Genomic DNA, 18,282 nt, shown 5'->3' on the forward strand with positions numbered 1-18,282 from the left:
AAATAAAATTCTAACTAACTGAAGTAACTTTAACTGTAACTAGTAAGTGAAAGCTACATGAAATATAGCCATCTAAAAGGGGGAGCATATTTAAAACATTCATTAAACCAAAAGTTCTAGGTTTCATTTTAAGATAATGATTTAAAATAATTTAAAATTTCAAACAGTCTAGACTATTGCACAGAAGAAAAGACGGTTTTTTATTAAGACCTGATTTCCACATTATGACACAACATCCATGAGGGCTAAGTAGTATAGTGACTTTTACATATAGAAAGATGTCTTTCAACTTATAAACCAAATCAAAAGCTAAAAACATACCCTCTCCCCCAATCAGGCTGCAAAGTTGTGGGATTTTAGTCTCTTGAGACAAATGAAGAAAGCCCTCAATGTCTAAAAATAAGCCCTGAATGCAATTCTCCCTTTTAATCCTAGCGGCAAAACTCCTATAAAATGAACCTTTTTCAACTCAGTAATTTTAATGAGGAATAAAAATATGTTTTCAAGTAAATGTGTTATGGAAATACAGATGTTCAATAATATACATATAAAATAAAATAGCTGATTCCAACACACAGCCAGCATACTCTGTCTTTAACCAATGTACAAGGCTAAGATGCTGAAGAAGAGATTTTCACAAAGTACTTCATAAACAAATAACATTATTGAAGCTGTAACTTTTAACATACTTCCTAATTCCAAACTGGATAGTTACTTTTACATATAGAATGATGTCTTTCAACTTATAAACCAAATCAAAAGCTAAAAACATACTCTCTCCCTCAGTCAGGCTAAAAAGTTGTGGGATTTTAGTCTCTTGAGACAAATTTCAGGAAATCCTAGAGGAAATCAGTCCTAAATATTCATTGGAAGGACTGATGCTGAAGCTGAAACCCCAATATTTTGGCCACCTGATGCAAAGAACTGACTCACTGGAAAAGACCCTGATGCTGGGAAAGACTGAAGGCAGGAGAAGGGGACAACAGAGGATGAGATGGTTGGATGGCATCACCGACTGGATGGATATGAGTCTGAGCAAGCTCCAGGAGTTGGTGATGGACAGGGAAGCATGCCATGCTGCAGATCATGGGGTCACAAAGCGTCGGTCACAACTGAGTGACTGAACTGAACTCAAAAAAAAAAAAAAAAAGAGCTATATGTACTTTAAATTCTTGAAAATAATTAAATTATAAGTCTCTGTTAGCAATTTATGCAAGAAATATTATCCCTGAAATGTTTATGAGGAAAGAAAATTTTTAAAAATAGTACTTATTATTTATATAAGTTAATAGAATGTTTTCATTCTTGGGATTTTTCACTAGAAAAATGAGAATATCATCAGCATGCCTCCTTTTATATTGAATTTCACATGTTCTTAAGCACAATAAAAAATGGCATGTTTTTAAATACTTTCAAAATAGCCATGATGCAAGCATGAATTATTTAATTTTGAGCAGATCCTCTAAAAAAGGGTTTTGAAGAGGATGCCATTCAATGGATTCTGCTCATTTATTTCCTGATCAACTAGATATGTTTCTCGTACCAAATTTTTTTAAATTGTTACTGAGATGTAGGTCTCTGTTTCCTAGCTGCTGTGTTCCCAACTTATCTTCACTTTTGAGTCAGCACTCCTGAACGAAAATAAAGCTCAAATGCAAGGCAGGTTACCAAGAGCTAAATTTTAGTAGCATCATATGACAAAGAGCAAGCAGTCAGAGGGATTGATTACTCTCAGATTCTTCAGATATAAAGCAGGAACAAGCTAAAGGAGATTGTTTTGAATGCAATCTGATGTTTAGCACAACCAGAAAGACAAGATACTGGCCAGCTGAGGAGCTACTTTGAGGTAACATTCTGCAGCAAGGTGGCTGAAAATTAGTAAATAATTAGGAAATAAAAATGTTTCACTTATGTGAGAGAAAGATCAGGGACACCTTAGTTGAAAAGGAAAATACCAACTGGAAACAAAATTAAGTCTTTGACAAAGATGGGTCTTTGGATGAAAGCAGAACAGAGTCTCAGAAGGGACAGCTGGGAGAGTAGGTTCTCCTAAAGTGCAATGATGCCCTTCCTTGTTCCAATTTTTTTGTCTCCTATCTATTCTTCTGTTGATGCTTTTATTTTTCCTCCCTCTTTTGTTTTTAATGAACAAAGTGAGAAATTATAGCATATTTCTTTCTTCTTATATTTGCATTTCTCTCTCTCTCAAAAAACAAAAGCCCCCACCATCATCTTATCTTAGTCTTAAATTGACATCTGGTGTATCTCTTAATTCTTTGAATCTTTTGGTTAACAGCATTTCAGAAAAGAATCTACAACGAAACGTAAGTTAAAGAGAAAAAGCACAATTATCAATTTCTTATAATTAATATATTTCCACGTAACTCCTATGACCGCTGAGTGAAGAGGTCAGCACAAAACTGAGCACAACATGAATATAAATGTAAAGTACTTTTTGCTGATTGAAATTCATCTGCCAAAGTGAAAGTCATTACCTGTCCAAAAGGCACAAAAGGAGGTGGTCCACCTTCAGTTCCAATATTGCTTCTATTGTGTTTTGACAAGCTCTGTGAGAAAGGTGAATTATAAAACAGATTTATACATTAAAAATATATTCAACAACACTTATGCACAAGAAATCCAATTATTTTAGTAGATTCCTAAAACAGAAAAAAAAGCCTATTAATTATTTTACACTATATAAAACATATGCAGAGTTCAAGAAAATAGCAAGGAGAGTTAAGGCCTTCAGTGAACAATCCAAAGAAATAGAGGAAAACAACAGAATGGGAAAAACTACCGATCTCTTCAAGAAAATTGGCGCTATCAAAGGAACATTTCATGCAGGAATGAGCACAATAAAGGACAGAAACTGTAAGGACCTAACAGAAGCAACAGAGATTAAGAAGAGGTGGCAGAATACACAGAAAAACTATACAAAAAAGGTTATTAATGACCTGGATAAGGACAATGGTGTGATGACTCACCTAGAGCCAGACATCCTGTGTGTGAATTCAAGTGGTCCTGAGGAAGCATTACTATGAACAAAGCTAGAGGAGGTGATAGAATTATAGCTGAGATATTTATAATTCTAAAAGATGATGCTGTTAAAGTATCAATATGTCAGCAAATGTGGAAAACTCAGCAGTGGCCACAAGACGGGAAAAGGTCAGTTTTCATTCCAATCCCAAAGAAAGGCGATGCCAAAGAATATTCAAACTAACACACAATTGCACTCATTTCACATGCTAGCAAGGTAATGCTGAAAATTCTCTAAGCTAGACTTCAACAATATGTAAACTGAGAACTTCCAGATGTTCAAGCTGGATTTACAAAAGGCAGAGGAATCAGAGATCAAAGTGCCAACATCTGCTGGATCATAGAAAAGCAATTCCAGAAAAATATCTGCTTCATTGACTACGCCTTTGACTGTGCAGATCAGAACAAACTGGAAAATTCTTAAGAGATGAGAATACCAGACCATTCTACCTGTCTCTTGAGAAATCTGTATGCAGGTCAAGAAGCAACAGTTAGAACCAGACATGGAGCAACAGATTGGTTCAAAATTGGGAAAGGAGTATAATAAGGCTGTATATTGTCACCCTGCTTATTTAACTTATGCAAAGCACATCATCAAAATTGCTGGGCTGGATGAATCACAAGCTGGAATCAAGATTGCCAGGAGAAACACAGCAACCTCAGGTATGCAAATGATGCCACCCTAATGGCAGAAACTGAAAAGGAACTAAAGAACCTCTTGATGAGGGTGAAAGAGGAGAGTGAAAAAGCTGGCTTAAAATTCAACATTCAAAAAACTAAGATCATGATATCCAGTCCCATCACTTCATGGCAAACAGAAAGGGAGAAAGTAGAAGAAGTGACAGATTTTAATTTATTTCATTTCTTGGGCTCTAAAATCACTGAGGATGGTTACTGCAGCCATGAAATTAAAAGATGCCGTTCCTTAGAAAGAAAGCTATGACAAACGCAGACAGTGTATTAAAAAGCAGAGGCATCATTTTGCCAACAAAAGTCCATATAGTCAAAGCTACGGTTTTTCCAGTAGTCACGTATGGACGTGAAAGTTGGACCATAAAAGAAAGTTGAGCATGAAAGAACTGATACTTTTGAACTGTGGTGCTACAGAAGACTTTTGAGAGTCCCTTGGACTGCAATGAGATCAAACTAGTCAATACTAAAGAAAATCAACCCTGAATATTCATTGTAAGGACTGATACTTAAGCTGAAACTCTAACATGTTGGCCACCTGATGTGAAGAACCAACTCACTGGAAAAGACTCTGATACTGGAAAAGATTGAAGGCAAAATGGAAAAGGGGGTGGCACAGAATGAGATGGTTGGATGGCATCACTGACTCAATGGACATGAGTTTGAACAAACTCCAGGAGACAGTGAAGGATAGGGGAGGCAGGTGTATTGCAGTCAATGGTGTCACAAATAATCAGACAGGCCTTAGGGACTGAACAAGAGTCCCTGTATTATATAAAGTATATTTTGCATTTTATGTCAGTTTATTAAAAAAGCACTAAGACTAAAGGCAACAATAATCAGTTTAATTAAAGAACACTATAAACTGTATATGAATATCATATTTCTTGATAAGCTGTATTTAAGATGTTAATCTAGTAAAAAAAAAAACACACAAATGCATAAAATAATTGAGAGGTCCTTTCCCTAGTTTTAATTTAGATATTAAAAAAAAAGACCAGCCAAAGCCAAAAAATCAAGTTTTTTATGCTATGACTTTCTTATAGATCATATAAGCTACCAATAATACCATTTTCCAAAGCACATTATATAATAAAAAGCATATTACAGGATTTCTACTTTCCATCCTGATGAATGTATAAGAGTCAAGACTTAAATTGCCCTCTACAACTAGGAATATGGACAACATATAAGAAACAAATGTTTTATGACACATGGCAAGAAGTAATGTAGGACTGTAAGTCCAAAGAGAAAAAGAAAAAATAACAGGTGAGCTCTGCCTTTCTGTTTGAGACATGATGCAGACAGAGAGCACAGAAAGCTATGTTGGGAAAATCAGTCTCATAGCTCAAGGTGGACTGAAATAATTGGAAGCCCTGGGGCAGAGGCTTGAAAAAGAGAGTCCCATACGGAAAAAAAATGCTCCAGAAACCTGCACAGGATCTCCCGTAAGTCACTGCTGAGAACTAGGCTGAGCAAAAAACAACTGCAAGTTACAGGCTTCCATTTATACTAGAATCAAACAGAATAAAACATTTAGGGATACACTTAAACAAAGAAGCAGAAGTTCTATGCAATTAAAATTACAAAAGATTGCTAAAAGAAATTAAAGAAGATACCAATAAATGAAAAGACATGAGAGGGTCATGACTTGGAAGATTTAATGTTAAGATATTAGTACTACTCAAATAGGTCTAGAGATTCACTGTAATTCCTATTAAAATCCTAGGAATATTTTTCACAAAAATGGAAAAATCCACACTAAAATTCATATGGGATCTCAAGGGACCCTGAATAGTCAAATAATTCAAATAATTCTGAAAAAAGCTCATACTTCTCGATTACAAAACTGACTAAAAAGTTATAGGAATCAAAACAGTGGCAATAAGACAGACTAACCGAATAAAGAACCCAGAAATAGATTCTTGCATGCATTTTGTTGTAGCTCAGTTGCTCAGTTGTGTCCAACTATTTGCGACCCCGTGGACCGCAGCACGCCAGGCTTCCCTGTCCTTCACTATCTCCTGGAGTTTGCTCAAATCATGTTCGTTGAGTTGATGATGCCATCCAACCATCTCATCCTCTGTTGCCCCCTTCTTCTCCTGCCTTCAATCTTTCCCAGCATCAGGGTCTTTTCCAAGGAGCTAGCTCTTCACATCAGGTGGCCAAAGTATTGGAGCTTCAGCTTTAGGATCAGTCCTTCCAGTGAATATTTAGGGCTTATTTCCTTTAGGATTGACTTGTTTGATCTCCATGCTGTTCAAGTCAAGTGATTTTTGATGAAGGTGATAAGGTCATTCATTAGGGAAAGAAGAGTCTCTTCAACAAATGGTGCTGGGAAAATTGGATATCCACATGGAAAAGAATGAAGTTTTACCCTTTACTTACACCATGTTTAAGAATTAGTTAAAAATGGATCAAACACTTAAATTTAAGAGCCAAAGAGCTAAACCCATCAAACTTCCACAAGAAAACCCCACTGCTTCCAAAATTAACTCTATGGTTTATGATTTTTATGTGAACATTTGATTTCTGTGGGAATCACCTGCCAGATGCTCAAGTAATTTGAACGCTCCATGATTTCTCCATCACTATGGTTACCAAAATCAAAAACCTATAAAACCAAAGAGAACTAGTATCATATTAAGATGTTTTCAAACTTTTCCATGTAAATTTTTACTGCCCTCTAAAACGAAATACTAGGGCTTTTTTTTTTTTTTTTCCAGAAGTCTTTATAAAGAAATAATAGGGCTTCCCTGGTAGCTCAGTTGGTAAAGAATCCACCCAGAATGCAGGAAACCCCAGTTCAATTCCTGGGTCAGGAAGATCCCCTGGAGGAAAGCATGGCAATCCACTCCAGTTCTTGCCTAGAGAATCCCCATGGACAGAGAAGCCTGGCGGGCTGCAGTCCACGTGGTCACAAAGAGTTTGATATGACTAAGTGACTAAGCACAGCACAAAAAGAAATACTAGCGTGGCTCTCAGAAAACAAAGTGCAAAAACATATAATAAAACATATAATAAAACATATAATAAAATATTACAAGGATAATTGTCAAACTACCACTGATCCATGCGTGTGTGTGTGTGTGTGTGTGTGTGTGTGTGTGAGTAAATGTGTTTGTATGTGTGTGTTTGCATGTTGCAGATGAGCAATTTCTGAGGAATGTTTGGTCTACTTTACAATCAGTGAGGTAGGTTAGTGCAAAAGTAACTGCAGTTTTCCACTGATCAACTTTGCCATTTGATATTGGAATACATGCTTAATTATTAATAGTTTTGGCTGGGTTGGAAAAGTTATATATAATATGTTTGTCTGACTTGAGAACATATTAACACAGTTTAAAAAAAATCTCTAAGAATACAATATATCAACTTATAAAAGGAAAAGATCACAAGAAATGGTGAGATTTCTCTAGGAAACTCACAGTTCATAAACTTGGCTATTTATATGAAACTATCAAATCGCTTTATTTATTACATGTAAGACTCAGGGCCATCACTCTGGAGATACAGGAAGGCTTAGACCCATCAATCATAAAATAAGTTTAACAGTTCTTAAAGCCTATTTTCTGATCCATATGGACATAACACTCTTTTATAAGACTGCTAGGTGGATTACATGATATACAGATACAAGAGTCCAGCACAAGGCATACACACTGTTCAACAGATATTTGTAGAACTGAATAAAAATAACAAAAACAGGAATTCTGACTTCAAAAAGCTTACAATCAAAGGAGATAAGAAGTAAATATAATTTTATTGCTAGGTAAAAAAATAATATGCTTCTTCATATCATGAATAATGTATTCTAAGAATTCAATAAAGGAACAAATATTTCACTATGTGAAAAAACAAGCATTTTGAGTTTAAAAGTATGGCCGATTCATGTTGATGTATGCCAAAAACCATCACAATATTGTAAAGTAATTATTCCCCAATTAAAGTAATAAATTTTTAAAAAATAAATAAAACCAATATTAAAAAAGCATGGGGACAATATGGTCATGTGTGAATTAGGAGAGAAACTGGGACTACCCTGGTGATCCAGTGGTTAAGACTGCCATTCCAATTCAGGGGCCAAGGGTTCAATCCCTGGTTGAGAAACTAAGATCTCACATGCCGCACATTACAGCCAAAAAATAAAAATAAATAAAATAAGAATAATAAAATAATTTTAAAAAATAAAAGAGAAACTAAGACAAATTATCCTAAAATTGGGAAAATCTTTCTTCTTTTTCAAAAGAACAACTGAGAAAAGCCAAGAGAACGGAAGAGTGATTAGTTCCATTGAGCTAAAACAAAACCTATGTGAAAAAAATTAAGAAAGCTGAAAAGATAAACTAGAACTAGGGTAGATTATAAATGACATTGAATCCCCGACTAAGGTATGTGAAATAAAAGTAGGGTGTAGCATTGGTCTGAGTTATGTTAAGGATACTCTGGCAGAGTAAAATAAACTAGAAGATAGAAGAAGGATATGTGGTAAAACCAGCTAAAAGGCTACTACAAATAGCCCAGGCCAGAGAATTAAACTACAGTAATATCAATGGAACCTGAGAGCAAGACACTGATGGGAGATCTGACTGCAGCTGACCAACAGAACTGGTGGGTAGAAGCAAAGTAGAAGGATAATTATTAGATAACATAGATGACTAGGAGGATGAAGATACTGTTAACATAAATGGTGAAAACATCAACTAATGTGACTACAAAGTCAAATGCAATAAGAATCCTTTCACTATAGCAAAATTCTAATTTGCTTTCACTTGTATCTATGTGTGTTTATAGATAAGATAAATACATGTTATTCATACATAAGCACAAACACTTGTTTTCTGCAGAAAGAATTAAACACAGGTATATTATACATAGGGCTTCCCTGGTGGTTCAGTGGTAAAGAATCTGCCCACCAATGCAGAAGGTGTGGGTTTGTTCCCTAGGTTAGGAAGATCCCCCAGAGAAGAAAATGGCAACCCACACCAGTATTCTTGCCTGGGAAATCTCATGGACAGAGGAGTCTGGCAAGCTATAGTTCATGGGAGTCACAAAAGAGTTGAACATGACTTGATGACTAGACAAAAACAATATTACACATAGCTTATAACTGGTATCCTAGCAGTTTTAAAAACTTGTCAGTAAAGACTGACTTATAAAATATGCAATAAAATATAACAAATATTGAAAAAAGGCAACTGTCTTAGAAGAACAATATGCTTAAACAAAGGTAGATAATTTATATACAGATCACTGAATTCCACTCTATTCAATTCTGGCATAAAGAACCAATTTTACTATTCATTATAAGACGATCCTTTAAAAGAAAGACTGTAATAAAAAGGGTATAATATTTTAAAAGTTCAAACCATTCTTCATAGTCTACACTTACTCTCTGTAACTCCCATTTCTCAATAAGGTGTTCTACTTCACCACCGAGAACTGTGGTGTTAGAGTCATTCAGCAGCAGGAATCCATTCTTTATGTCCACAGCGCCTGAGAGTTTAACTTTAGTTCCAGGTGGTGTGTTTAGGCTAAAGCAAAGGAAAAAAAAAAAAAAAAAAGAGTTAAAACACATTTAAGCTCCTTCAACAAACTAGAATCCAGTCCCATACTATGATCTAGTAAAATTCTTCAAAATGTACTAATGAACAGGTCATCAGGGAGAAGTCAGAAGACCAGGTACCAGACTGTCATTTTCTACCTTAATTTTTTTCTACATGTAAAAATATATGGATAATAGAAATCACAGCTCATGAACTTAAAGATAAAGAGAACAAAAGATGTGAAAGTACTTCCGTGACTCTATCATATTGTATAAATGTAAGATTTGCTCTTTTTTCCCCTTAGCTTTACAAACCTCATTTTTTTAAGGTGTTTAAAAGCCTTTTATTAACAACAAACAATTTTTAATGTATTATTAATACAAATAGTATAATGTCTTTTTTTTTAATTTTTATTTTTACTTTATTTTACTTTACAATACTGTATTGGTTTTGCCATACATTGACATGAATGCACCACGGTTGTACATGAGTTCCCAAACATGAAACCCCCTCCCACCCCATATCATCTCTCTGGATCATCCCCTTGCACCAGCCCCAAGCATCCTGTATCCTGCATCAGGCATAGACTGGCGATTCGTTTCTTACATGCATTGAAGTACACATGCTTCAATGCCATTCTCCCAATTCATCCCACCCTCTCCCTCGCCCTCTGAGTCCAAACATCCACTCTACACATCTGTGTCTCTTTTGCTGTCTCACATACAGGGTCATCATTACAATCTTTCTAAATTCCATATATATGTGTTAGTATACTCAATTGGTGTTTTTCTTTCTGGCTTACTTCACTCTGTATAATAGGCTCCAGTTTCATCCATCTCATTAGAACTGATTCAAATGTATTCTTTTCAATGGCTGAGTGATACTCCATTGTGTATATGTACCACAGCTTTCTTATCCATTCATCTGCTGATGGACATCTAGGTTGTTTCCATGTCCTGGCTATTATAAACAGTGCTGCGATGAACATTGGGGTACATGTGTCTCTTTCTATTCTGGTTTCCTTGGAGTATATGCCCAGCAGCGGGATTGCTGGGTCATAAGGCAGTTCTATTGGCAATTTTTTAAGGAATCTCCACACTGTTCTCCATAGTGGCTGTACTAGTTTGCATTCCCGCCAACAGTGTAAGAGGGTTCCCTTTTCTCCACACCCGCTCCAGCATTTATTGTTTACAGACTTTTGGATCACAGCCATTCTGACTGGTGTGAAGTGGTACCTCATTGTGGTCTTGATTTGCATTTCTCTGATAATGAGTGATGTTGAGCATCTTTTCATGTGTTTGTTAGCCATCCGTATGTCTTCTTTGGAGAAATGTCTATTTAGTTCTTTGGCCCATTTTTTGATTAGGTCATTTATTTTTTTGGAATTGAGCTGCATAAGTTGCCTGTATATTTTTCAGATTAATTCTTTGTCAGTTGCTTCATTCGCTATTATTTTCTCCCATTCAGAAGGCTGTCTTTTCACCTTGCTTATATTTTCCTTCGTTGTGCGGAAGCTTTTAATTTTAATTAGATCCCATTTGTTTATCTTTGCTTTTATTTCCAGAATTCTGGGAGGTGGATCATAGAGGATCCTGCTGTGATGTATGTCAGAGAGTGTTTTGCCTATGTTCTCCTCTAGTTTTATAGTTTCTGGTCTTACATTTAGATCTTTAATCCATTTTGAGTTTATTTTTCTGTGTGGTGTTAGAAAGTGATCTAGTTTCATTCTTTTACAAGTCGTTAACCAGTTTTCCCAGCACCACTTGTTAAAGAGATTGTCTTTACTCCATTGTATATTCTTGCCTCCTTTGTCAAAGACAAGGTGTCCATATGTGTGTGGATTTATCTCTGGGCTCTCTATTTTGTTCCATTGATCTATATGTCTGTCTTTGTGCCAGTACCATACTGTCTTGATGACTGTGGCTTTGTAGTAGAGCCTGAAGTCAGGCAAGTTGATTCCTCCAGTTCCATTCTTCTTTCTCAAGATTGCTTTGGCTATTTGAGGTTTTTTTGTATTCCCATACAAATTGTGAAATTATTTGTTCTAGCTCTGTGAAAAATACTGCTGGTAGCTTGATAGGGATTGCATTGAATCTGTAGATTGCTTTGGATAGTATACTCATTTTCACTATATTGATTCTTCCGATCCATGAACATGGTATATTTCTCCATCTATTAGTGTCCTCTTTGATTTCTTTCATCAGTGTTTAATAGTTTTCGATATATAGGTCTTTAGTTTCTTTAGGTAGATATATTCCTAAGTATTTTATTCTTTTCGTTGCAATGGTGAATGGAATTGTTTCCTTAATTTCTTTTTCTACTTTCTCATTATTAGTGTATAGGAATGCAAGGGATTTCTGTGTGTTGATTTTATATCCTGCAACTTTACTATATTCATTGATTAGCTCTAGTAATTTTCTGGTGGAGTCTTTAGGGTTTTCTATGTAGAGGATCATGTCATCTGCAAACAGTGAGAGTTTTACTCCTTCTTTTCCAATTTGGATTCCTTTTATTTCTTTTTCTGCTCTGATTGCTGTGGCCAAAACTTCCAGAACTATGTTGAATAGTAGTGGTGAAAGTGGGCACCCTTGTCTTGTTCCTGACTTTAGGGGAAATGCTTTCAATTTTTCACCATTGAGGATAATGTTTACTGTGGGTTTGTCATATATAGCTTTTATTATGTTGAGGTATGTTCCTTCTATTCCTGCTTTCTGGAGAGTTTTTATCATAAATGGATGTTGAATTTTGTCAAAGGCCTTGTCTGCATCTATTGAGACAATCATATGGCTTTTATTTTTTAATTTGTTAATGTGGTGAATTACAGTGATTGATTTGCAGATATTGAAGAATCCTTGCATCCCTGGGATAAAACCCACTTGGTCATGGTGTATGATCTTTTTAATGTGTTGTTGGATTCTGATTGCTAGAATTTTGTTGAGGATTTCTGCATCTATGTTCATCAGTGATATTGGCCTACAGTTTTCTTTTTTGTAGCATCTTTGTCAGGTTTTGGTATTAGGGTGATGGTGGCCTCATAGAATGAGTTTGGAAGTTTACCTTCCTCTGCAATTTTCTGGAAGAGTTTGAGTAGGATAGGTGTTAGCTCTTCTCGAAATTTTTGGTAGAATTCAGCTGTGAAGCTGTCTGGACCTGGGCTTTTGTTTGCTGGAAGATTTCTGATTAGTTTCAATTGCTGTGCTTGTGATGGGTCTGTTAAGATTTTCTACTTCTTCCTGGTTCAGTTTTGGAAAGTTGTACTTTTCTAAGAATTTGTCCATGTCTTCCAAGTTGTCCATTTTATTGGCATATAATTGCTGACAGTATCCTCTTATGATCCTTTGTATTTCTGTGTTGTCTGTTGTGATCTCTCCATTTTCCTCTCTAATTTTATTGATTTGATTTTTCTCCCTTTGTCTCTTGATGAGTCTGGCTAACGGTTTGTCAATTTTATTTATCCTTTCAAAGAACCAGCTTTTGGCTTTGATGATTTTTGCTATGGTCTCTTTTGTTTCTTTTGCATTTATTTCTGCCCTAATTTTTAAGATTTCTTTCCTTCTACTAACTCTAGGGTTCTCCATTTCTTCCTTTTCTAGTTGCTTTAGGTGTAGAGTTAGGTTATTTATTTGACTTTTTTCTTATTTCTTGAGGTATGCCTGTATTGCTATGAACTTTCCTCTTAGCACTGCTTTTATAGTGTCCCACAGGTTTTGGGTTGTTGTGTTTTCATTTTCATTTGTTTCTATGCATATTTTGATTTCTTTTTTGATTTCTTCTGTGATTTGTTGGTTATTCAGAAGCATGTTGTTCAGCCTCCATATGTTGGAATTTTTCATAGTTTTTCTCCTGTAATTGAGATCTAATCTTAATGCATTATGGTCAGAAAAGATGCTTGGAATGATTTCGAGTTTTTTTAATTTATCAAGGTTAGATTTATGGCCCAGGATGTGATCTATCCTGGAGAAGGTTCCGTGAGCACTTGAGAAAAAGGTGAAATTCATTGTTTTGGGGTGAAATGTCCTATAGATATCAATTAGGTCTAACTGGTCTATTGTATCATTTAAAGTTTGCGTTTCTTTGTTAATTTTCTGTTTAGTTGATCCGTCCATAGGTGTGAGTGCGGTATTAAAGTCTCCCACTATTATTGTGTTATTGTTAATTTCCCCTTTCATACTTGTTAGTAAAATGTCTTTTAATGAATATTAAATACCAAAAATCTGAAGGTTTTTCTTCATAATGACACCATAAAAATAATCAAATTTGAAGAAGTACAAAGCAAAATTTAGCAGACACCACTGTCATTTACTAGTAACAGTTGAATTATAGTCTAAATTTACTACATCACCTGGGGAGGAAGGGCAACCATTTTTTATAGAGAGAATTTCTTAACTCTTATTAGCACCATTCAAACCTTATTATCAGTTGTTTATCTACAAACTAACAGGTCAGTTCAGTTCAGTTCAGTCACTCAGTCGTGTCCTACTATTTGCAATCCCATGAACTGCAGCACTCTAGGCCTCCCTGTCCATCACCAACTCCCAGAGTTAGCCTAAGTAACAGGTCAGGTAAAGCTTTAAAGCATGTTTTCAGTGCAATGTTTTCAGCTCCTTCTTTTAAGATACTTGGAGTCTATAATCTCAAAGGATGTTAAACAATTCTGCCTTGATAATTACAAGGTGTTAACATGTGGAGAGAAATGTGTAATGGAAAGAATTTTCCATTTTTCCAAACCTCATTTTATACTATGTTAAAAAATTAAATTCCAATACAAAAGAGATAAATCTGTAAGAAACCAAGACCTTTAACATCTATATACTGTAATCCACATAAAACAATGTTCTTTTTGTTAACCATCCAGTTAAAGATCAAATGAGAGTTATTTACTCTAAAGCATACTGACTTCAAAAGGATTTTTCCATAATAGGTTAACATTATCAGATTTGGGACAAACATTATCACACCATGAGCCCTTTTACAAAAACCAGAGAAAAAACTGTTTATCCTTCTACCAGTCTTTCAGTAAAGGAAAAAATGGAAGAAATCCATTTCATCACACAGGTTTATCCTAAAGTAAAAGCATATATACTAAGCCCCACTGCATCTCTTCAAACATAGCAGCAAGGGGTAAAGAACTGCAAAGAGGAATGAAGACAGTCCTAAAGCACTCAGGATAAATTAGAAAATCATGCTGAAAGGCTTTCACACTGTCACACTTTCAAAAATTTATAAAATTCACCATGTGGTACGTGTGTGTACATACTAAGTCACGTCAGTCATGTCTGAGTCTTTGCAACCCTACAGACTGTAGCCTGCCAGGCTCCTCTGTCCATGGGATGCTCCAGGCAAGAATACTGGAGTGGCTGATAGTGCAAAAGCAAATCAATTGGTGGAGGATGGGAGGAGCATGGGGGGTGGTTCAGGATGAGGAGACACGTTACTCCCCAAGATGGGGAGCACCCTTGGCTGATTCATGTCAATGTATCGCAAAAACCACCACAATATTATAATTATCCTCCAATTAAAATAAATAAATTAATTTTTTTTAAAAAGCAAATCAATGAAAGCATTGGTATCTCTGGTTTATTTTGAAGAAAAATGGTTGATAAAAGTCATTAACAAGAAGACACAGAATATGCCTATTTTTAAGGTTTCAAAGATCCCATACAGAGTAAAACACTAATTGGTAAAAATTATCCTGAGGACCCCATGCTTAATCATTCTTAGTCATTTTATGTAACTTAACAAAACAAATGGTCATGGACAGCCTTGCCTAACTTAACTCTTAAGTAGAGAGCTATATGGTAATAAATGTAGGAAACTTTGCACAATGCCTATTAAACTTCAAAATCAGCAACAACTGAATATAGATACACTAACTGAAGTTTTTCCCAGTTCCAGTTAAACAGCTGATACAGATTTTCTAACTAAGAACCAAGAATACCAGGCTGCCCTACTCTTAACCTATAAAGAAATTATTAATGAATTACAATATTTGCATAAAACCAATGTGTTCTTTAGAGCCATTTTTAGCCAATTTCTAACATATTGATAAAATTGGAAAGTATAATGAAAATGTAAAAATCACAAATTAGCAATATAAGAAACTACATAAGACCTTAAAAAGCAGGAAGCAAATTACAGGGGCCTTTTCATTACGATAATATATTTTTAAAACCAAAAGCAAATGTGAAAGCAGATAATGAGTTATCTTTATGTACAATGACTATACCTTTCCAAACTCTTTCTCTAATAAGTTAAGGGGGAAAAGACAGTGAATTATTTGGAGTCAGACATACAATCTCACTAGGCTAACTGAGAAAGAGTTATAGTCTCCAAATTACAATTCTATACCCACAAAAGAATAAACAGGTGCTAAAATTTTAATAAAATTTTTATTATATCACCTTCAGGGTCATAACTTACTCAGAGAGCATATTGCAATTTAACTAATATTTGATTGGCACTCCAAAGTTCCTTTATTCTCTCTCTTCATTGAAATTTAAAAAAAAAAAAAAACTACAGTAAGAAATGAGGCTGGAGGTACGATAGATGAGTAGAAAGAAGCACCCCCAGAGAAATGCAATGCCCAGTGGAGAAAACACATTCTATACCAATTCCTGGTTTATCCTCCCTAGTGAGTTACAACCACTAACCACCAAACTTATTTTGAAAATAGTTTCCCAACTTGTTCACATGGGAGAACACTTCTGTAAGCTATTGTTTCTATAAACCAAAAGTAGTCATGCTATTTCAATGAAGAGTGAATGAGAAAGAAGCAACATTTTTTCTCAATTGTCAAAATGTAATAAATTCAACAAAAGAAAACAGTGAACATAAGAGACCCTCTTCTCTGGGCCAATCTTGTGCTTTCATTTACCACAGAAAAATATACAGCAGTAAAATGAGAGAATGAGCCATTACATAACAAGTCTTCCTACTCAGTCATTTGTGAACTCCTTTGGCTTTGGAGTTCACTAAATGTTTCAAAGGAGGAAAGCCTGTATTTCTCCATAAAAGTACTCTTCAAAGAAAAGACAATATAATCACAAAGTCAATATACCCCGCTTTGTATACGAAAATCAGCATTTTAGACAAACATATATACTATCTTCTAAGGAAGGAGCCTCCCTCACCAAAGGCAGACACTAGCTGAAGGAAGAAAAAAAGAACGAGATCGCTGAATATGGGATACAAGGCCTCAACCTACAACATTTCCTCCCATATACCACCATGCCAATCACCTAAGCTCCTCTAAGTGTAACTTTTCACTCATCTGTTGTCAAGGTACCCTGTCTTTGCATGTGCTATCCCCCACCCCAATCTCTCTCAAAATACCTATTCATATTTTAAGTCTTATTCCTGGCTCCCCTAGGTACAGGCAATTTCCTGAACTTCTATTCATTTCAGATTATATATATATTATAATCTGTATGCTGTGTGCTTATCTCATTGCCATATAAGCTGCTGCTACTGCTAAGTCACTTCAGTTGTGTTCAACTCTGTGTGACCCCATAGATGGCAGCCCACCAGGCTCCCCTGTCCCTGGGATTCTCTAGGCAAGAACACTGGAGTGGGCTGCCATTGCCTTCTCCAATGCATGAAAGTGAAAAGTGAAAGTGAATTTGCTCAGTCGTGACCAACTCTTAGCGATCCCATGAACTGCAGCCTACCAGGCTCCTCCGTCCATGGGATTTTCCAGGCAAGAGTACTGGAGTGGGTTGCCATTGTTTTCTCCACCATACAAGCTACTTAAGGGCCAAATCTAAATTCTTTTTATCTTTGACCCTCCAGCACCAAATAAAAATGTTAGAACAAATGCTTGGGCAGGAAAGAAGTATGGTCTCAGTATTAATATTAAATGGAAAAAGCACAAAAGACCCTGAGCAGCAAACATAAGCATATAAAATGATTAAGAAAAGAAAAAAGGGAGGGGGACTGTTTGCAAATGTCCAGTGAAAATTCTCATCTCAGAAAAAAGAGTTCAAACAGATCTAACGGAGACACTGAGAATAATGGAGACACTTTCCCTTGCTTCTCACTGCTTTTTTCCATTCCAACAGGCATGACTCTAAAAGCCTATTATAAAAACAGGCAAAAGAAGGATTTGGAAAATTTTCCTTACAGAGTTATTCCTCCTCTTAGAAAGTGGAGCAACATACAAATCTCTCTAGCTTCAATCATTTCCCCCAAGAAAACTCATTTGCCTATAACTTTTCTAAACCACTAAACAGTGTGATGGACACAACTAACTGTCAAGGAAGAAACTGTAACATATTTAAATTTAAATTTAAAGAAATTTAGCAGACTGTAACATATTTAAAGAAATTTGGCAGACTGTAAAGTGTCTGCCTACAATGCAGGAAACCTGGGTTCGATCCCTAGGTCAGGAAAATCCTCTGGAGAAGGAAATGGCAACCCACTCCAGTACTCTTGCCTGGAAAATCCCATGGACGGAGGAGCCTGTTAAGCTACAGTCCACAGGGTCGCAAAGAGTTGGACACAACTAAGTGACTTCACTTTCACTTTCTGTTCTGAAAATTTTTAACGATCTAAAATTTAGTGATAAAATTGACAAGATTACTTTCCATGTAAGAACACCTTAAATTTCTGTTTTTGTCATTAATACTAAAGCAACTAAATCTAATTTAAAATATTTCTCTTTACAGATATAGTACAAACTCTCTAATTTATCCTGAAAAACTGTAACATGTACTTAAGAGTTGATTCCTTCTTTTCAAAGGTCTTAGAAACAAAATCCATTGTGAATTGTACCTTTAAACACAACAAATAAACACAATAAAGAGCCAATTACCTTATTTTTGACAAGTAACTAAATTCTACTGCTGTGCAACTTATATGACCATCAGTCATCTGTAAACGCAACATCCTTGGTGCAGCCTGAGATTCTTCATTATCCTTTGGTGCAGCAACATTGCGAATTTTTTGAATTTGCAAAACACATGGACCTTCAAGCTGTCAGAAGACAAAGGAATAAATATCACCTTTAGCC

The 18,282-nt window shown here is 35.6% G+C and overlaps 1 protein-coding gene across 1 annotated transcript in view; it reads right to left on the reverse strand.

Annotated features, from left to right (window-relative positions):
• The window catches only part of TDRD3 (tudor domain containing 3), a 231,438-nt gene that overhangs the window by 116,158 nt on the left and 96,998 nt on the right, over nucleotides 1-18,282 (reverse strand). Inside the window, exons 4-6 of the mRNA XM_052650002.1 lie at nucleotides 18,085-18,245; nucleotides 9,122-9,263; nucleotides 2,496-2,567 (exon numbers count right to left, since the gene is read on the reverse strand). Of these exons, the coding sequence (XP_052505962.1) occupies nucleotides 2,496-2,567; nucleotides 9,122-9,263; nucleotides 18,085-18,245 (375 nt within the window). The remainder of the gene's footprint in view (nucleotides 1-2,495; nucleotides 2,568-9,121; nucleotides 9,264-18,084; nucleotides 18,246-18,282) is intronic.

Source organism: Budorcas taxicolor, chromosome 12 (genome assembly GCF_023091745.1).
Source record: "Budorcas taxicolor isolate Tak-1 chromosome 12, Takin1.1, whole genome shotgun sequence".
Taxonomy (NCBI): domain Eukaryota; kingdom Metazoa; phylum Chordata; class Mammalia; order Artiodactyla; family Bovidae; genus Budorcas; species Budorcas taxicolor.